We start from the raw sequence: 22,270 nt of genomic DNA, 5'->3' as shown, positions 1-22,270 counted from the left end.
ATGGAGATAGAAGTACTTGTTTTACTGTTATGTTGTAAAAGATAATTTAACTTGATGGTGTTATGTTGAGAATAAAGCTTTAGGTAAAATGTGATTTTTATAAATTATTTTCCCACAAGTTCAGTTTTAATAGGCTTTAATCATACCTCTGGACCTCAATCCTGGGTGGAATGATAGCCTTTCATTATAAAATAGGTCTCTGTAATTTACTATATATAACTTTCCTACATCCATGCTTTGTCCTGTTTTCAGAGGCCAAAGCTGATGCATTTAGCAGAGCGTCATTTGTACAGTGGGTACTAAAATATTTGTTTGAACTACTTGTGTCTTTACGGATTAGAAGGACTCTGTCTAATCAAATCTATTGACTTTCTGCTAAGCAAACCTAGTGTATATAAAATGGACTTTACCAAAGTGATGAATGAAGGGATGATACGTTACAAATGATTGTGAGATACAGTAGCTATAAAATGTTTAAAATTAGACATGGGGCGCCTGGGTGGCTCAGTCGGTTAAGCGTCCGACTTCAGCCAGGTCACGATCTCACGGTATGTGAGTTTGAGCCCCACGTCGGGCTCTGTGCTGACTGCTCAGAGCCTGGAGCCTGTTTCAGATTCTGTGTCTCCCTCTCTCTCTGACCCTCCCCCGTTCATGCTCTGTCTCTCTCTGTCTCAAAAATAAACGTTAAAAAAAATTTTTTTTTAATTAGACATAATTTTTACAAAAATATAACTTTCATGAAAGTAAATGCATAAACATTCGGTATTTTAAGATTTAGCAAGTTAGGTTGAGTATTGGGCAAAGACAAGGCATAGTTATAATTAAAGTTGAGAAGGCAATACTGTCAAACTGGAGTGAATTAAACAGCTATTGGGAATTGGGACTTGATCTGGTTATAATCCTGGTTTTGGTGTTTCAGTCTAAAAAAGATAGAAGAGGAAGGGGTCAAACACACTGAAGGTTGCCAGGGATACTTGATTGTTAAGCTAGGGATGTGGCAAGAAGTAGGTAATTGAGCTCTTGAAACCGGAGAAGTCAGGTGCTTTAAACAGCCAGATTTAAAAGGAAACTAGATGTCTCCATGTGCAGGCAGCCAGACAGACCTTGTGGTGTTATCATTCACTTCCCCCCTTCTTACAAAATATCCCTACCATTTTTGTCATCTTATCTCTCTAATGGATAAATGCAGCTTTCAAACATTGGAGTATCCTAGCTTCAGTACAGCTTTGTGTTCCTGTTTTTCCAAAAAACATGGTAGTAGAATCTGTTTTTGTCATTATATACACTATGCTAATGTGGCAAAGCACGTGAGTAGTCTAGATTCTAAAGCAACAGTATGCCCAATGCTTGTGATCCTGTGAGAAAAGAGAGCACGAGTGTTCAAAAAGTACAACAGTCCTTTCCTTAAGGGATAGCAAAGTCTATTTAAAGCACTAAAACAGGAATATCAATAATGAACTAGTGTGGACTTAGATGTAATCCAAGAGTATAATTGAGTCTATTATAGTTGAATGATTCGTCCCAGTGAATGACACAGAACAGAAATTGATATAAGCACAGTATCCAAGGTGCGGGCATGGCTGTGATGTAGACAGACCTATCTTTGGAGCTCTGATCTGGGGGAGGAGTTGAGAGGAGGAGAGCTCTGAGAGTGAACCTCAGATGATGGTGACCCCTTGGTCCCAAGTGGAGCAGTCCACTTAGGATGAAGCAAGATCTGAGTGAGTTATGGTCCATGCTGGAATGAACAGCCACTGCTTCAGTGGATGGTGGATGAGCAAAAAAAGTCTGTCCTAGAGTTAGTGATGGTCCATAGCACTGAACTTCAAGGCTGAGCTCATTCTCACATCATTTTTAGAAAAACTGAAGCCCAGTTATGAGGAATGGGCAAAGAGGCTGATAGTAATAGAGGAAAAGGTGATCATGGAAGAGTGTCCAATTTGTCCCAATTTTCTCAAGACTTTCCCAGTGTTAGCACTGAAACTTCACATACTAAGAAACTTCTCAGCCATGGGCAAGCAGGGGTGCACTACAGTTGAAATGGCCTGGAGGTAGTTAGAACCCAATTCCCATATTTTTCAGCAAGGATAGCAGACACAGAGCTTTGCCAGCAAGTGGAGGTCTAGAGACCACCTACCAGGGAGGATGCTGACTGAATGAGTCATAGAGAGCCAGTGTGCTTGAAGTCCAAGTTCTCTCCAGCCTGTCAGCTTGGAGCAGGCAGAAAGCAAGCAGTAGTGAGAATTTAGAGATAGTCCAAAAGAGAAATTTGACTTTGTTTTTCTGGTAAACTAAACCATAGCACTGAGTCCTTCAAAAATAATTACAGGCTAAAAGGGTAAAAGATACTCTATCTGGCTAATCGTTCCTGAGACAGCCTAGTCCCAAAGCAGAGGCTCCATTTGCTTCTACTTCGTGTAGTTCCCTCATGCATACAAGTTCTGTCCAAAATCCTCAAAATCCTGCCACCTCTTGTTGTAGTAGGTTTGTTTGACTAAAATGAATAACAATGCTGGAGGCTGGAATTAGACTCACCTGCAGTTTACCCTCAATTTGCAGCCTTTCAGTCATAAAAATGAGGGGCCTTTTCATGTTAACTAGCCTTATTCTTGAGTGTGATTTGTTATTATAGCAAATTTAATTTTGCATGAAAAGTGTGATAACTAATTATGTGGCATTTGCATACTCAGAACAAATTCCCCAAAATATTTGCATAAATTCCCTGATGTTCTTTTTGACTCAGTAACAACCTCATCACAGTAAATTGCCTTCCTAAATTGATTTAGCACATCTGCCTTGTCTAAGTGTGGCTGATTTTCATCAAAAATAAGGATTAGGATAGTTAAATTATTATCCACTGGTAAGTGAACTCTCTGCATGGCTACCCCATACATGTATTTTTTAAAATGGACTTCCTGTCTTGGATGATTGTTCGGGTACAAGGCACTTCCGTGACTCTTCAGGTCCCAGACATTGTACAGTCCATTCAGTTACAGGCTTTTGCAGTTTTAGAGGAAATACTTGAAGAAAAAATTGTAAATAACAGCACAGGTGCACCTGCTACCATTTTATTTATCACGGGTACTGATCTCATGTTTTGTAAAATGGCACCTCCACGATTGGTAGCAATGTGGGCTTCATGGCGGTGTGGCTATTGCTGGTTTTACGTTATTTTAATTAAACTTAGATTTTTCACCAGATGCAATGAAGTAAGTCACTAAATGATTCTCTAGCACCCTACACTCAAAAATAAGATACGTTAAAAAGAAACCTTGCATTGTTACTCAATGCTCAGGGCAACTAGAGAAATGAATTATAGACTTGGGCAATCAGTTAACCTTAAATTTGGGGAGGGGGAAACATGTGGGTAATGAATGTAATGATGATGGGTAATTAATTTATTAACTGTTGATTAAGCAGTGGTTTGCAAAGTTGGGTGGGATCAGAGTCCTCAGGGGACTTTCTAAAAACATATTGCATCTGGGTGGCTCAGTCATTTGAGCCTCTGGCTCTTGATTTCAGCTCAGGTCGTGATGTCGTGGCTCGTAGATTCTAGCAAGCCCCTTGTTGGGATCTGCACTGACAGCACGGAGCCTGCTTGGGATTCTCTCTCTCTCTGCCTCTCCATCCCTCGTGCTCTCTCTCTCAATACATTAAAAACATTAAACAAAAACATTAAAACATTAAAAAAAAATTAAAACATTTTAAAAAACATTAAAAAAATTAAAACATTAAAAAAAACTAAAACAAAACCAAAAGAAAACATATTTCTGGGCCTTACCTGGAGAATTTCTGATTCACGGGTCTAGGGAAAGTCCCAAGAATTTATGTTTTTAATAAGTTTGCAGGTGATGCTAATGATGCTGGTCCAGAGAACACAGTGTGTTACCACCCTGCTTCTCTTCCAGGGGTGAACTGACACAGAAATAGAAGCTCTGAGCATGAGGTTTTGCTCTAAATTAAAAGTTGCTATGTGTTAGCAATATTTCTCTTTAGATTTTCCAAGTGGGAGCATTATAGACTTGTGTCACCACATTCTAACACATACTTAATTTGTCTTGCCCTTCAAGAGACAAGAAACTTCTTTTCTCCTGAATCAGAGAGTTTCCACTGTCAGGGCAAAATGGCTTTTTAATTACCTTTCAAGCAAGAGAACAGTGCAGTTTCCTTCAGGCTGTATCCTTTGGGTAACCTTTGGGTTACCACTAATAAAAACACTTTTTAATCAGAAGAGTGGTAATCATTTTATACCACATTTGGGGCACTGTGGAGGATAATCTCAGGTTTTTTTTTTTTCTCCACATAAAATAAGCTACTGCGTTGAGAGTGGAAGGTACCAGGAAACAGATAGTACTTAATCCCGTCTCTGAGAAAAAAAATGAAAAAGTTTGCTACTGAATTTTTTTATTGGGGTATCTTGAACCTCATAAGTCCTTTCTCTCCATCTTTCAAAACTATGCTAAAATCTTCTTCGTATGATTGGCAACTGATTCCTAGGCAAGATTCTCCTGGAAGCTATTTCAGATACTCAGTGAAGCTGTAGGCTCAGGGTCTCACAAGGCAAAGTCAAAGGAGAAAATTGTTCCGTAGTCTCAGAAGGGTGCATGTTTAACCACTGCTCAACTTCTCCCCTATGTGCCTTGGCAGAGCTAAGACTCCAAAGTGGAAAGAGGGGCTGCTCCATGAAAGTAGGAGTCAGCCAACTGATGGAATCTCTTTATTTATAGGAGACAGGTACCCATTGCCAAAAGAGGGGCCTTCCCCTCTTACCTATTAGTCCCCACTTGGCATTTTTATGGTCATATTTAAAGATATGAAAAGGAAGAGTGGCAGCCAGATGTGTTTTGCTCTCTCCCCCCACCTCCATGCCCATTGCACCCTTATTGATGTTGGCATCGGCAACCATATTGAAATATCACTTAACTGGCCCTCAAGGAGCTGAATCTGTTTCTGTGGAATTGGCCTCTTCCTGAAGGATGTTGGGCAAGTTCAAATGTTTTCTTTTCAGCACTGGGGTTGCTACAGCTGAAGAAATGGCCTACTCCCCTCCATATTACATTAGGGGTCATCCACACCAACAGCCCTGACTGAGAAGGTTCTACTGAACAGGCTCACAGTGTCTGCGGGCACAGACTCCAGTGAATTCGAGCTGTGGTTTGTTCTTTCTTAGACCCTCGTGTTCCAACAGAACCCACGCCCTACCCCAGGTTCCTGGCCCTGACTCTCAGGATGAAATTAACCCTCCATAGAGGACATCTCTCTTTTAACCTCAGTTAGAACTTCCCTTGTACTTGACCTTTAGTATGTGCAGGGAGGAGGATGGCCACAGATATTATGCTCACATCAATTACATAGACTGTTGTCCAAGAGAACCCACTTACTCTTTCAAAGTTTGGTGTGAACTTAAAGGTTTTCTGGTTCAGCTCTTCATACTAGTTGTTTTCTTGGGAATGCTTTTGACTGTGGCTTTGTAGCTTTTGTCAATCACATGAAAATCTGACTTTGCATAATTTTTAGCTGTTAGTACTTTTGTGCATTTTGCATTGACAATACAGCTTTATTCTATGTGTGTGCATGCACACACACATACTTCGCAAAATATGGCATCTGAGAAGATAGCTGAGAGGGGACAGCATATCTCCTCAGAGCTTCTAGCCGTTATTTCCTGTGGCATCTGAGAAGATAGCTGAGAGGGGACAGCATATCTCCTCAGAGCTTCTAGCCGTTATTTCCTGTGGCGTGTGGCAGGGGGACACCCGTGGTCTCTCAATATACATTATTTGATGTTAATATGGAGAACAGGTTCAGGGGTAAGAGGGGAACATGGTGGTCAGTGTGGCAATTCATATGTTCTGCTGCCTTTTGTTTTAGAAAATGCAACAGGAAAATGTAAGTGTTTCTCTTCACCAAAACAAGTCCGGATGTTTAAATAATTAAAACAACAGCCTGCAGCCACATGAAAGTGAGGAAAATTTAAGATCCATTTCATTACTTTCATTTTCTTATTTTTTACAATGAAAAATAGACATAAATGGCATCTACTTCTGAGTAACACCCATTCCCTCCCAGAGGCAGTGGAAGGGAAGTCTTTGAAATACCTTGCTCCAGGAACAATGTTCTTTTCTCCAGTGTGATTTATGTGCTCACAAGTGAGAAGTGCAGTTTAACAGGCAACATACTCAAATCCTTGAATATTTCAGACTCAGAAAATAAAAATGCAAACAAGGTTTATGTGTTAATGTATAAATGAATAATCCCCTCACCCGGTAGGAAATACCCCATCTCCTGAGGGAAGCCACTTACTGAAGATGAATATGGAAACATTTAAAAATATTTTTATAACCCTCTTGTGTGGCAAAGGACATCTTCCTTGGATAGGCAGCCTGGATTTTCCTACAAGAGTTCCTGGCTCTGACATGAGTGGGACCACCTGTTCCTTTTCTTTTTCTTTCTTTTGAAAATTTATTTTTTAAAATTAATTTATTTAGAGACAGGGACAGTACAAGTGTGGGGGGGAGAGAGAGAGAGGGAGAGAGAGAGAGAATCCCAAGTGAGCTCCTTCCTGCCAGCGCAGAGCCCGATGTGAGGTTGAAACCCACAAACCCATGAGATCATCCCCTGAGCCTAAACCAAGAGTCTGATGCTTAACTGACAGAACCACTCAGGCATCTCCACCTGTTCTTTTTCTAAAACATCTTTACTTTCAGTCTTATTTGCTAATGATACAGGAGTGTCAACAAACTTAAGGCCCCAACTTGCCTCAATAGAATAGGTGATGTGAGTGGTTCAGGGAAGGTTTGATTTGTTGGTTGATGGCTGGTGATGGGTTGGTTTTGTTTTGTGAGCTCCTCAGAAATGACCAAGATCACTATTTTGGAGACCATTCTCCAAAGGTGCCTCAGGGATAACTGGCAACATCTTTCTCCCTAGTTCTTAAAGTTAGATATCTGGGTCCCACCTAACTCGCACACTTACAGTATCTGTATCTCTCGGCTGGGACCTGGGATCTGCCATTTTCCCCAGAGCCTCTGTAGCCTCTCAGGAACACTGAACTTTAACAACCACCTAATATTTTCTAGAAAACTTTGCTCATAGTTTCTGTCTTCCCCTGGCACAATTTTTCTCTTTAGTTTCCCCAGTGAGGACTTTGGAAAACCTACTCCACTAAAAGTGCTTTTGCTGGGACACGAATGGCCCCCATATTGAAAACTGCAATGGTTAATTTGGGGGCCCTCCTTACTTTAACACTGATTGCATTTGCTATTCCATTCTTCCTGAAACACTATTCTGAAATACTGGTTTCTTGTTCCTCTCTTATTGGCTTCTCCTTAATTTATTGGCTCATTCTCCTCCTCCCAAACTTCCATTACTGGATCCCATTTTCTTCAGTGTTGTTCCTTCATCAGGTGATCTCACCTCAGTCCCATGGTTTCAAATACTATTCATACTCACTATGGAATCCCAAATTTCTGGCTCCCAGACCTTTAATCTGAAGACAAATGTCCGCATCAACATTCCCTCTTCCATATGCAGTGGACTTCTCAAACCTAATTGCCCACAGGAGAACAATTTATTCAACACCCTATACAAACATGCTCTTTCCATAGTCTTAGGAGATGGAACATTATTCAATTGCTTAGGCCAAAACCCAAATATTATCTTTGATTATTCACTCTTTCCTTATTCTTACATTTAACCTGGTAGTAAATTCTGTCACCTTGATCTTCAAAAATACATATGAATGCAACAGTTGATGACTCTCCTTGTGATGTCCTAGTCCAAGTGACTATCCTCTCCTGCCAGTAGCCTCCAGCTGGTCCCCTTGCTTCTGCTCCTGTTGTATAAATACACTCCCATTTTTGCCTTTAAAAGTAGCAGAGGGATCGTTTTCAAACTTCAGTGAGATGGTTTCCCTCCTCAGGTAAAATCCCCCTGAGATTGTTCCTTACTTCATTGAGAGCAAAAGTAAAGTTCTTACCAGGATAGTTAGACCCTTAGGATCTGTCTCTTCTCCGTATCCCATGTTTGTGCTATTCCTGGAACTTGCCAGCACACTTCTGTCTCAAGGTCTTTGTATTTGTTCTTCTCTCAGCCTATGATGAGCCTCCCAAGATAGCTGTCTGGGGTTAGTTTCCTCATTTCCTTGAGGCCTTTGCTCAAGTGTTGTCTCCTCCTTTATCAGTCTATATTCACCTGAGTCTTCTACTTCAACTCCTCTTTTCCCTCTATTCTCTTTAATTTTTCTAAATAAAACTTAACTGAATTGAATTGTTTTGTCTGTTTTCTCCACAAAAATGTAAATTTCATGAAGGTGGATACTTTTGTCTATATTGTTTATGGATGCATTCCCTGACCTGGAAGAGTGCTTGAACATAAATTCACACTAAAAAATATTTGTTGCTTATTGAATTAGGCATTATTTACACTGATATCATTATTTTTTTAAAGAGAACAGTGAATGGTAATAGAGCTAAGCAATAAACTATTGCCTGTAACAGTAAGGCAATGATACTTAAAAAGTTGTCTCTAGACCAATAGCATCAGAATCACCTGGGAGCTTGTTGGGGATATGGATTCTCCAGCCCCATCCCAAACCCACCAAATCAGAATCTTTGGGGTTGAGCCCAACAATCTGTTTTAATCAGCCCAGGTGATTCAGATGATTCAGGTGAACAAAGGAGAACCATGGCTGAGTAAACAAATGTGTTATGATCCCCCAGGTGATGCTTCAAGTGCACAAGTCTCTTAAAATGCCCTAAAGCTCTAACTGGGGAGATAGATGACATTGGTGCCAGCTTACCTCTGGGCACATATTTCCAAGTCCTATACTAGGTGTTGAAATTATAGTGTATATCTTGACCTTTTTAGTAAAAGCAAGGAGTTTGACTTTTTCAGTGTCCCAGGACAACTTTGGAGGAGTAATAGGAGATAAAATTAGAACACAACTGTCCAGATTTTGAAGGGCACTGATAGTAGACTGAGGGGGCTCTGTTATGCTGTAATGAGTGGAATGGCACTGTGTGATCCAATACTTGAGTGGAAAAAAACATGAGAAAAGTACAATATAATGATGAAATGGATTCATCAGTCAATTCTGTGTTTTGATGTGTTACCAGATTTGGAGTAGTCCTTAAACTTTCTGTGGCTGAACTCTTCTACCCACAACAGCTAGTGACCTACCTAACTGAGCATGTCCACTTATACAAAGTTCTATCAGTGTCTTTCCATCAAAGCAATGATCAAAGTTGAAATGAAGACTCTGCTATGTCACTTAAATATTTGTTTTCGTGTGTGTGTGTGTGTGTGTGTGTGTGTGTGTGTGTGTGTGTATGTACACCATTGACTGCCATGTTGACTAATGATATGTTACTGACTTGCAGAACTTTAGGAGAGGGAGAATTATTTCTCATTTCACCTTCAACATGTGGGGGTGCACCTAAAAATAAGTTGAGTTATTTTTACCACCTAAGTGAATTCCTTCATTTAACCTATACATACTGATTTCCCAAACTGCCATTAATAGCATACATAGCTTAGAAATACAATAATCACATCTTTTTCCCCCACCTAAAACCAAGTATAATTCTTATGTTTTTCCTCAAATAATACATAGTTATCAGTAATAGCATCTTTATCAATTTTGATAAAAATTAAAAGGTGTGTGTTTGGATTTATTCCATTTATGAGAAGTGAATGCCAAACATGAGAGGACAACCGAATTTCTTCCCTTGGCCTTGTTCAACCCGGTCAGGCAAATCAAAGCAAAACCAAAGCCAAATTTAGGAAGATTATATAATTATCCTGAATTTGGAGGTTTATTTCTGACCTTGTTTTCCAGCATTGCATATAGCCACATCTCCCTAAATGAAGGGGACAATGAAGTCATTCTGCTTCCATTTTTGGTCTTACCAATATGGAATCTACCTTGAGAGCAGTTGGCTGTGGGAAGGGCATGCTCTGCTTCAGTTTGGCCTGGTGCAGTGAAAAATGTACTAGATTGAGCAATTGTTTGAAATCTGTCACTGTTGGACCCCAAGCAAATCATTTAACCCCAATCTGAGCCTCTGTATTGTACATTGAAATGGTAAGCATGACACAAGGCTGTTGGAAGGATCAATCAGATAGAAGGATGCCAAAGTGCTCAAAGTGCTTCAGAAAGCTGTGACTCCAAACCTGTATCCATAAATCAATACAGAGATGTAAAGTTAGCCGCTTAGTATTTAACATTGTGTATTTGCTATATTAATTTCAAAACTATTGACTAATATTTACACTGTTGCTTACAGTATAGACCAAGCTGTTGTAACATAGAGACCCAAAATAAAGAGTTTTAAATAAACCAGAAACTTCATTCTTTTTCATGTATGAGGCCAAAGGGAAAGTTTAGGGTGGGTGGACAGCTACTTTAAGACCAGTCAGTCTTGCCATCAGCAACATAAACCTTCTGTCTCTGGGCCCAAGGTTGTTAGCATTCCCAGCTGGGGGGTGAATGTATAATTGGCAAGTACCTTGTCTTTGGGTTGGAGATTGTTTGGATATTGCATGGACCATTTTTGCTCATGTCTTTTTGGCTTGCATTCAGTTACAACTTCGCATTGACTTTGATGGAAATTGAATCTCTAGCTTAGAAGCCATGTGTCCAACTGGAAGCTGTCTTTAAAAGAAATAACAGAATGTGTATAACGGGGGACAAGTTGGTAGTCTCCAACAAATTGAGATGTATTGTACAGCTAAGCTGTACTAATAATTTGATTTGTATTGCTTACATTGCCTTGATACAAAAATAGCAGGCAATAAAGCTTTTCAATGGCTCTGGTTTTATATGTATCTATGATGTTGCTGTTAATGGATAATAATGAAATGTTCATACATGGCAGAGGTTATGAGGTGTTTGTATTCTGTAGGGTTTTCTATTCATCATGCTATCAATTATCCCTCCATTTGATAGCAAACTTTGGTTATCACTTTTGCATTGTATTGATCCTTACGAGCTCATATGACTTCCATGGCATAGATAACTAATGTCTGTAGATCTACTTCAGGATTAGGAGATCAGAAAAACACTGATTTCTTGCAAAATTGTCATTAGGTTATCTTTGAGAAGCCATTTCTGATTTGTAATAATGGAAAAAAGTGAGTATACAGTAATTTTGGAAAAACTGCTGAATGCCCCTAAGACTGTTATAACCTTTTCAATTAAAAAAAAAAAAAAGCAGTTCTGGAAGACCAGAGTGATAGTTTTATAATTTCAGATTCTCTTGTTATGAAACTGAATAAATAAATTGATGCTTTCATTTATTTAACACACTTTCAAGTACTTGGAATGTTCCAACTTCTCTGCTAAGTATTGGAGGATATAAAAATGAAGTAAGATGTGCTCTGAAGAGTGGTGCACATCCAAAGGAACCTGTTTTGGTAAATAGCAGGATACAGAGGATTGGACTTCAAAAGAGTGACCTAGCACGGAAGTAAACATTTGGGAACTTCTGGATTTTTAGTGATTTTGAAAACCCAGGTACTCTACTGAATTTGCCAGCAGAAAGTGAAAGAAGGCTTTAGAGTGGAACCCTACTCTTGATACATAAAGGGCTGGAAGAAGGAAGGAAAAAGTCCAAGATCTCAGAGCAGTAGCAGGAGACCAGAAACCCCTTCACAGAACACCAAGAAGGCATAGAGAATGGTTGAAAATGTCAAGTGCTGCAGGAACTAATTATAAGGAACCTGTGATTACACCTGTGGAGGTCACTTGTGGCTCTAACAGAACAATTCCACAGAAGAGTTTGCAGTGTGAGTGGAAGCAAGGTTGAGTTGTTTGATGAGTGAACAAGGAAGAGTAAGAGATGGCTGATGGAGAGATAATGGCAGTTAGATCAATTTGTTAGAGCTGGTATTCCTGAATTGATTTGTATCTCATTGGAAGAGTTTATGTTGGCACAGATGCCAGTTAAATATGAGGCCACTTTCTGTCTAGTGCTGTGTAATTCCCAAAGTTGGTATGTTTGAGCTTTTTACAATCACTGCACAGGTGCAACTTTTCATTAAGGTGACAAATAATTTTTGAGGGCAACATCATTTATTACAGTTGTTAGTCATTTTCTAATTATGGAAATCCCTGTATTTAATGTTAGTTGCGGTGATTTGAACAGCTGGCCTCCTGGTGTGTGTTTCTTTGCCCAAAGGTGAATTGGGAACCGTACAAGAGTGCTGACACAGTTTTTACAAACTCTGCCGTAACTTACACTGATTATAACATCAAGATTATGTGGATGGATTTGGGATCTCTGCAAGCTTTGATTTTAGTATTATATTTTAAATTCCACTTAAAACTAATGATACATCAGATCCTCCCGTCATTAGAATTCATTTATAATGGGTCTTGCTCAGAACTGACCTAGATCAGACAGTAGGAGGTTCACATTAAATGGGCTTATGCTACACAGATATGCAATGTTAGGTGTATCTATAAACCTCTAATCGCTTTAAATGTTTCATACTAATTGCCTTGAAACATGTGCATTAAAGAAATGAAAGGCAAATTTCCTGAAATACATCTCCAAAATGAATTAATTTGCATAAGTTTTAGCCAAGAAGCAGATGTCTTTTTAGTGCTGTACCTTTGTTAAACTTTTAAGCATATTATACAAATATATCATGGTGTAACTTAGTGTTCCTCTCTAATCGTAACTTGGGTGAAATGCTTTTAGCAGAACACTGACAAGGGCAAGTAATAAAAAAAGAAGGACTATTGTTTCAAACACTAGCTTAGCTTTAGAACATAAACTACTGCATTGTGATATTTTAGATCTCACTTTCTAAAATTTAATTATAACATCTTTGTGGATGTTATTTTCTGGGGCTGTATTTTCCTTTAAAAAATCACTTTTTAAATTTGTATATTGAACATAAACTAGAAAGAGAAGTATACAGAAGAAATTTAACCTATGGTACTACCATATACCATGTTTTATTCTCTTTTAATATTTTGTGTATATTTTCAAAATTGTGATTAAAAAAGGATTGTATTGTTTTAAATCCTATGTATCTCCTAATATTATAGTGTTTTCCATTTTATTACATATTCTTTACAAATTTAAGAAATTATATAATTCTTAAAATGGCCAAAGTGTGCTTTTTTCTTAATAATTCCCGCAATTTTGGAAGCTAGGCTATATCCAGTTTTTCCATGCTGTCATAAATAATATCTGAACGTCATTTGTTTTAATTTGATTATTTACTCAGGGTGTTTTCTAGACATGTAGTTTTTGGGTCGAAGGTACATGTACGTTTTAATTTGCATGATCTATTATCAAATTGCTTTCCTCAATTGTTAAACATGTAGACAAAATGTACCCTTGTACTTAAGTTTTTATGATTATCAAGTCAAGTATAGAACAAGAATTTGTTCCTATGTACAGAGACTTTTCTGTGATCTTGCTTTCCTCTTTCTTGTTCTCCTCCTCTGTCCATGACAAAGATATATAATGTATACTTTACATTTTTCTTCTGGGACTTTGTTTAATTTTATATTTACATTTTTGGACATAAAATCCATTTAAATTCTTTTGAATTTTTGCTTTATGTTATAAATCCTTTATGCATCACCCAGGTTTAGAATGCATGTGTATATGCACACATGCACATGCACGTATACATATATGTATTAGGTACATTTTCATCTCTTGGACATTTGGAATATATGTACATATAGACACACCCTAAAGTAAGTTCAAGGTACATATACACACATGTTTTCAATTAAATTAGGTGCTTTACTTTCTGAGTTCATGAATAGCTAAAAATATCTTTCTGTTGCTTTGTTATAGAATAGCTACTTGATTGGTGATATCTATGGAATAAAACTCAATGTCTATGTACCTTATTTCAGTGGACATCAGGGATGGCTGGAAACTATGAACAACCTACCTGAAATCCTTGGTAGGAAACCCCTTTGTCAGTTTGGATGCCCCATCCACTATTTTTCTTTTACTCTTATGCAAGTGGATGTGTGGATAGTTTTTCCATAATTTCTGCCTGGAATGTGATGTGATGAGCCCTTTTGATGTGTATATTCAAGTCTTCTTTTTTCCTCTATATTCTGAAATATTTAATTATCTCTTAGATCATTGTTTCCATTCCAAATCTTGTAAAATACTCAAAAGCCATAATTGTTAGATAAACCTGTTTTCTGACCTAATACCCATTGTGTCTCTCTTTTCATCTTTATCTTTTACTTAATTTACTTAGATTTAGTTTGTCCTCCACAGGACTGTGTATGTGATTTCATCATCAGTTCTACTCTTGTACCTGATGTGGGTTTTTTCATAAGGAAAATGAGTAGATTAGAATGTTTATCAAGTTAATAGCATTACTTTGGATCAAGTCTTTGTGGTGAGGACATAAGAAGTAAATGGTGGCCAAAGCAATGCCTGAGACACTGACAGTCTTCACAGGTAAACTGTGTTGTGGACCGTGAACTCTCACACCAAGGATAATGGGGATATGTGCATATGTATTTTTTCAGGTTATAGTAGTTTCAGTCTTCACTAACTGGATGGTAGACACACTAAGTGAACCCTACCATAGAAGGTGCAGAAGAGTATTTAAGGACCTGACCTAGATGGTTTCTAGATGAGATACTTGAGGAGTAGACTTCATTTGTGTGACCAGTTCAGTGCCGTTACACCAACACCCATTGGACCCTCTTCACTAAGGCATCATTCCATGATGGGGAGAATCACCCCATCATAAAAATCCCAGTGTAGGATCAACAGGTTTCAATTTTGCAATGGTGGTTGATATTTCCTTGAAATTCTTAGCTCACCCACCTCCCTTTTTATTTCATTTTATTATTTCAGCTTACCCATTTTTACAAAATTAATTTGACTGTCTTTTCATCTCTGCACCTTTTCCTTTCCTTAAAGCTTTCTGCGCATGTTTCAGACAGTCCCACTCTTTCTGGATACTACTGAACATGTTAAGGTTCTTTCTAAAACGCTTTTCATGTTTTTCTTAATCATTTTCAGAGTGACATGCTGTCCTGTGACTGAGCGTGATGTGCTTTGTCATGGGTTTTATGTTGTATGTTTTCAGTGTGCTTATTCTGGAGTGATCCATCCAGATACTCTATGGACAGTGCCCATTCTACTTTCTGTCCATCTGAATGTATAGAAAATTTTTCTCTAAGCTCTCCCAAATATCCAGTGTCTTTCAGGCAATCTGGGGAGCTGTTTTAGTGAGATGGAATCTTGTCATGCCCTTTCTTTCTGCCTGTGCCTTAGATACTTTGAAATAGTGGAGACCCTGTTTAGTAACATCCAGAATGTGCTTGATATCCAAGCTCTTGCTCTAGATATAGTAGCTACGTTGCACTTCATAATGACTGTAGCTCACTGTAAACCAATCTTCCCTCACCATCCATTGTTTCCTTGGAGTTAATATCCAAATGGATGGATAAAAGTGGTTCCCATTGGAACCCTCTTTTATTCTTACAAAATGATAAGGATTTCTTATTAGTTAACCAATTTCTTCAATTCAGGGGACAGAAATGATAAATGTATGAGAATGTTGCCCAAGTTGTTTCAGCCAGGGAAGAAATTAACAGAAGGTACATATAAGCATATTTTTTTTCTCAATTCATTTCAGTTAGGTGTGTGTGTGTGTTTGAGAAGAGAAGAGAGATGAGTGTGGTATAGGCAATACCAGAAAGTACTCAAGTAAAATATATTGGATGTTAGAGGGAAAGCGCTATGGAGAAAAATAAAGCTCAAAAGGAGGGAAAAGTCATAATTCCAGTTTCCCATTATCACGTGGGTTAGGACTTGATAGTTATTGCTGTAGTTAGTTTAATGGAAAAATGGGTGAAAGTACTTTATTTGTTTAATTTTAATAATAAATTTTATTACTGTTGCCACTATTGATATTTTGGTTAAGTGTTCTACGCAAAAGGAATAGCATATACAAACATAATGGGGATGAGTCAGCCAGCAGGGTGGGTTTAGGAAGAACATACAGAGTGGTTCTGTACTGGACTCATATCAGGACTCAAATCCTGGTTCTGCCACTTCCTTGCTGTGTGACCCTGGAAAGTCTGTTACGTCATTTTCAAAATGGGGATAATAATAGTATCTACCTTTTGGGGATATTGAGTTTAAATGAGAAAATACTGCAAAAGTACTTAGCCCAATGCCTGACGCAATGAAGTTTTGTGTAAGTTTTAGTTAAGAAAAAATAATAGGTCAGGAAACCTTTGCGTGAGTTGAATTTTCCTGGTGATAACCGCTATCTGCTGAACTAGATTCAGCTTCTTCATTGCACCTTAGCAATAGCACACTCTAGTATTCACGCAACTAATGTTCTCCTGGCTGGATCCAGGGGTATCCTACCCAGACACTGTGGAGAGCTCCCACCTAAATTGTCTCGCTATCATGGAGCAGTTAGAGAGTGGGAATCTTTATATTATTCTTAATATTTTTTTTTTGTTTTAAAAGTTTGTACATGCTGTTTAAATTTTAATTTCAGTTTCGTTAACATACAGTGGTATATTACTTCCAGGTGTGGAATCTAGTGATTCAGCACTTCCTTACAACACCTCATGCTGATCATGATAAGTGTACTCTTTAATCCCTTTCACCTCTCTCCCACCCAGCTCCCCTCTGGTAAGCATTGCTTGCTCTCTGTACTTAAGAGTTTTCTGGTTTGTCTCTCTTTTTCTTTGTTTATCTGTTTTGTTTCTTAAGTTCCACATATGAATGAAATCATATGGTATTTGTCTTTCTCTTACTGACTTATTTTGCTTAGTATTGTACCCTTTAGATCCATCTATGCTGTTGCAAATGGCAAGTTTTCTTTTCTTTTCTTTTTTTTATGGCTGAGTGATATTCTAGTGTGTGCCTGTCTGTATCTTCTTTTTTTTTTTTAATTTTTTTTTAATGTTTATTTATTTTTGAGACAGAGAGAGACAGAGCATGAATGGGGGAGGGGCAGAGAGAGAGAGAGAGACACAGAATCGGAAGCAGGCTCCAGGCTCTGAGCCATCAGCCCAGAGCCTGACGCGGGGCTTGAACTCACGAACCGTGAGATCCTGACCTGAGCTGAAGTCGGACGCTCAACCGACTGAGCCACCCAGGCGCCCCTATATCTTCTTTATCCATTCATCTATCCGTGGACACTTAGGCTGTTTCTATATCTTGGCTATTGTAAATAATATTGCATGTGAATAGGGGTGCATATATCTTTTCAGATTCATGTTTTTGTATTCTTTGAGTAAGTACCCCGTAGTGGCATTACTGGATCCTGTGGTAGGTAGTTCTGTTGTTAATGTTTTGAGGAACCTCCATACTCTTTTCCATAGTGGGTGCACAGTTTGCATTCCCGCCAACAGTGCAAGAGGATTCCTTTATTCTCCACACCCTTGCCAACAGCTGTTTCTTGTGTTTTTAATTTCAGCCATTCTGACAGGTGTGAAGTGATATTGCATTGTAACTTTTATTTGCATTTCGCTGATGATTAGTGATGTTGAGCATCTTTTCACATGTCTATTGGCCGTCTATTTGCAGGTGAAGCTACTTTTTTATTTTAGAGAGTGAGAGCGGAGTAGGTGGGGAGAGAGGGAGATGGAGGGGGGGGAGAGAGGGAGAGAGAGAGGGAGGGAGGGAGGGAGGGGGAGACAGGGAAGGAGGGGGAGACAGGGAGGGGGGGAGACAGGGAGGGAGGGAGAGAGAGAGTGAGGGAGAGAGGGGGGGAGAGAGGGAGGGAGAGAGGGAGAGAGGGAGGGAGAGAGGGAGGGAGAGAGTGAGGGAGAGAGGGAGGGAGGGGGAGAGAGGGAGGGAGAGGGAGAGAGAGAGGCAGAGCAAGAGAGAGAGGGAGGGAGGGAGGAGAGAGGGAGGGAGAGAGAGAGAGAGAGAGAGAGAGAGAGAGAGAGAGAGAGAAGAATCAATTTTAAGCAGGCTCTGTGCTGAGTGTGGGCTTGATACCATGACCCTGAAATCATGACCTGAGGCAAAATCAGGAGTTGGATGCTCAAATGTCTGAGCCACCCAGGCACCCCAGGTGAAGCTACTTTAAATTGAAACAGCCCATATCATTACTTGAAATAGCTTGTAAATCCCAATTCAGAGGCCCCTAATGGTTGAAAATCTGTATTCTTACTATTCATCTCTAACATCCTATTCTAATATTCAGCAACTGTAATTGAAGAAGCATACACTCAAAAATTTGATGTTGGGTAAGATAAGAGAAAATGGATATTACCTTCACATTGTGAAGTGATTTGCCTTTGAGAAGAGGTGAGTGGTATTATGAAAAAGCCTATGCTTACCTCTTGGCAGACACTATAATATATGCATACTTAAACTATTAAATTCTTAGAACACCTCTGTAAATTGACTATGAGTTCTCTCTCTGAAGATGATGGAAATAAAGCTTGGAGAGATTAAATAATTTGACCTAGGGAACATAGCTAGGTAAGTACCAAAACTAGGATTTGAACCTAACTCTTGATTGAAAGATCCTATCTATAATCACATACCTTTCAGCTTCATCCTCTTGCTTGAGCTAAGAAGAGTGAACAAAATAACAAATCCATGGGTTTTAGCGCAAACCGTTTTCCAGAGCTTGCTTGCTCATGCTTTGGCCTCGCTTAGCTTGCTAACTGTATTTTAGACTCCACACCATAGTCACTCTGTTTCCAGCCCCACTGCCTTCCTTTCTGTTCCTTTAGCACCACATATTGGGGATATTTGCATATGCTGTTTCCTTTCACTCCTCTCTCTTTTCTCTATATGCCTACCTCCTTCTTCTCTTCCAGGTCTTAGCTCAAATATCATTTGTTTGGATCTCTTTCCAACCACCTTATACCAGGGAGGTGCCCTTCCCCATTTAAATTCTCTCATCACTGGTGTGTTGCCTTCATAGCATATCACCAATCAGATGTCCATGTGTTCACTACCTCCCTCTACAGAGCGTAAGCTCTTAGAGAGCAGGAACTTTCTCCCTCTTGGTTATTACTCTATGAACCAAACTTAGAATAGCATTTGGAGAATAATAGATTTTGAAAAAAACAATTGAGTTGAAGAATGAATGAATGACTTTGAGATTTATATATTTGTTTCTAACTGGAACCTGTTTAAAATTTATTTCATGGGTGTATTTGAAAATTAATGTCTTTGGTAACTGAGTGTTCTAAATCTTTAAATCTTGATCAAGATACATAATATCATATCTGCAAACTGTTAAAACTTTCTTCATTAACAGATTTCTGCTTTGGATTTAATATGCTCAATGGTCTTGTTTAAATTATTAACCTGGAAAAGAATATTATTTCGCTAATCATCTGAAATAAAGTTATACTGTTAGAGAATTAGCAGTTTTAGCTAGGAAAGGATGTGGTGTGCTATCTAGTCTAACTGAAATATTGTAGAAAGGTAAAAAGGGCTACATGAGCAGATCTAGGTCCAGAAACTCAGGAAAGGACTTTTTCCATAATATCAGCTCCCTTCTTACTGTGTAGTTTCTACCCTCCCTCATTATAATGCATATTCTTATAGGAGCAATAGATTAAACATAGCACTTAATCAAAACAAATCTATTTCAGAAAGAATCATTATTAATCAAAGTTCTCATTTTATCTCAAATCCATAAGAAACAAAACAGTAACTTTCATGGGTACCTTAACACAGAAATCATTGCATACTCTTCCATAGTATAGATATGCTATAAACACAGAGGATTGCAGGCTAGATGTTCAAAGAGAAAGTAAAAGAAGTATCAGGTTCAGGATGAAATCAATCATCAGAAATTTTACACATTGTGCTTTGCTTGATAGATGAAAAATGAAACTATTGCATATGAACCTCATACTCAGAAATCACTAATTAAAAAATCATTTTAATAACCTTTAAACTTCTATAAATCTCATGTTGTAAGGGAATTCATTATTTTTTCAGAAATATTTCTTGAAAACATTTTGATTGACAAAAATTGACATATTGAAAAAATATATACCTTGCTTTCATATCTTCTTAGAAGGTAGATTTTTTTTTCTAGGAGACCAAAGGGGGGAAAAAAACCCAAACTAATTAGACTATGTTTTTATATAAAGAGATAAAGGGAAATGGACATGTTTCATCATTGCAAACAGTATGCTCAGTGAATATATAAAGCATTCTATATAGTTCAAAAGTATTGTTTTCAGGGGTACCTGGATGGCTCAGTTGGTTAAGCATCTGTCTCTTGATTTTGGCTCAGGTCATGATCTCAGTTTGTGGGATTGAACCCCACATTGCGCTCTGTACTGACAGTGAGGAGCCTGCTTGGGATTCTCTCTGTCCCTCCTCCACTCATGCGTGCGCGCACACTCTGTCTTTCTCTCTCTCACTCTCAATAAATAAATAAATATTTCGGGGTGCCTGGGTGGCTCAGTCAGTTAAGCATCCGACTTTGTCTCAGATCATGATCTCACCATTCATGAGTTTGAGCCCCGCATCAGGCTTTGTCCTGACAGCTGCAGCCTGGAGCCTGCTTCAGATTCAGGGTCTCCCTCTCTCTCTGCCCCTTGCCTCAAATAAATAGACAGTAAAAATAAATAAATAAATACTAAAAGTTTTTTAAAGTAGTGTTTTTACTAGGGAGTAATTATAATAAGACCAGTGTAATCAAGACCTGTATTGTCTACTTTATTCTTACTCTTCTAAGGTCAGCAGCATCATTGGCTTACTTATTTTTATATGGTAAAATATGTGTACCACAGTGTAGATGACCATGAAATTTAGCTTTCATCTGTGAATAAGAGGGCTTTTATGCTAACTTTGTAAAAGTCAAATTCTCTGTTTATAGAATGATCCAAATTTATGGAGAAAATATTTATCTATGAGGAACTCTGCATGTAAGTCACAGATGCATTGACTCCTAGAACTGAGAGGGATCAGGGATTATTTTGTCAAAAATCTTCTCTGCAAAGAGAAATATAATCCAAATTCCAGTGACTATTGTAATGAGCTTTATTTGTCTTTGTGTGTCTACATGTACAGGAATACATGGACTCCAATAAATATATTGAGCATCTTCTAACTCAGCTCGAGGAACAACACAGAAGTCTATGGAGGTGAGTGAAATCCATGCCTTTGACTTATAGCAGGCCTGATAGCTTTGGTGTTGATCACAGAGTCAGGGAGTTGGTAAACTTTCTTCTTACACTTGATGTCAAAATCACCTTTGGAAGCAAAAATCACCAGAGGGTCCTTAGAGAATTTTATACCTTTAATGAAAGTAAAGCAATAGTGCCAAAAGTTGTGCTTAAGTCAAGGACCTGCTCAAATCATGACACTTTGTCAAGGTCAGGAAATTAATTTGTCCAAGGCCACACAGCAAACTTACATTGTGGAAACTAGAACCCAAATTCTCTCACCCTTGCCTGCTTAAAGAGTGAGTTTTCCTGTAATTAAAAAGTTGAATACAGCTGCTTAAAATGTCTGCTTCTCTTCATATGAAAGGAGGATATTTTAAGAATGCTATTCTATAGGCCTCTCATGTTTAGTTTTTTGTTCTTCCTGGTGGGCTCTGATTCTTGATAAAGAAAGTTATGGGAGAACATCGGTATAGGTAATTTGGAAAAAAAAAAGGTTAATATCATAAAAGGCATATTTTCAAGATACTTGGTCCCTGGGGCCTCTTAGGAATTGAGGCTGATCAAAATGGTTATGATGTTATTTTCTATGTGGTCATGCTCTGCATAGGTGCTCTTATGGAATCTGCCATTGCTTTTCCTAAATTCCTATGGCTCCTGTTATCTGGAATAAATATGCTAGTGCTGAATCACATGATGCCTCCCATAGTGCCAGAATTGTTTAATGTAATTAGCTTTTTCTCCCCAGGGTCAGTAAGCCCCTGAAGTCCTTTATTTCTTATCTCTTGGCAGCATGGGTGGGGGAGAGTACTCTCTCTGTATACAGAGATGGCCGGTAAATATTTGCTAACCCTGTGGCTTTCTTGTCCAATCTCATCCAAATGTATCACCATTGGTCTCTGTACTAGGCTCTTCTGCCCTTTCTTCATGCCTCTTGTAACAAATCCTAATAACCTTGAAATTTGTCTTCTCTGAGGGACTGTAGTTCTTAGGCAAAGTGCCTAATAATTTCATTTGTTCTGTGCTTTATATCAGTTTCCCTGCTTAAGAACAGATCTGTGCTTATAGTAACAGTCTATTTCGGTGCATGGAAAAACTTCTCGTAGGATACAACAAAAGAAAATATTTTTTGAGTCTGCTTGCTGCTAA

General features: G+C 38.5%; 1 protein-coding gene across 12 annotated transcripts in view; it reads left to right on the top strand.

Annotated features, from left to right (window-relative positions):
* The window catches only part of NCKAP5 (NCK associated protein 5), a 963,823-nt gene that overhangs the window by 331,245 nt on the left and 610,308 nt on the right, over positions 1–22,270 (top strand). For 11 of the 12 annotated variants that reach the window (XM_027055919.2, XM_027055920.2, XM_053214923.1 and 8 more), the window contains one exon: positions 21,027–21,100. The exons of the other annotated variant lie outside the window; for it this stretch is intronic. In XM_027055919.2, coding sequence (XP_026911720.2) covers positions 21,027–21,100 — 74 coding nt within the window. The remainder of the gene's footprint in view (positions 1–21,026; positions 21,101–22,270) is intronic. 12 annotated transcript variants of the gene reach the window in all.

The sequence above is a fragment of the Acinonyx jubatus genome, chromosome C1 (assembly GCF_027475565.1).
Source record: "Acinonyx jubatus isolate Ajub_Pintada_27869175 chromosome C1, VMU_Ajub_asm_v1.0, whole genome shotgun sequence".
NCBI lineage: Eukaryota > Metazoa > Chordata > Mammalia > Carnivora > Felidae > Acinonyx > Acinonyx jubatus.
The sequence above is the reverse complement of the archived record's forward strand: the minus strand, read 5'-3'. Positions and strand labels throughout refer to the sequence as shown.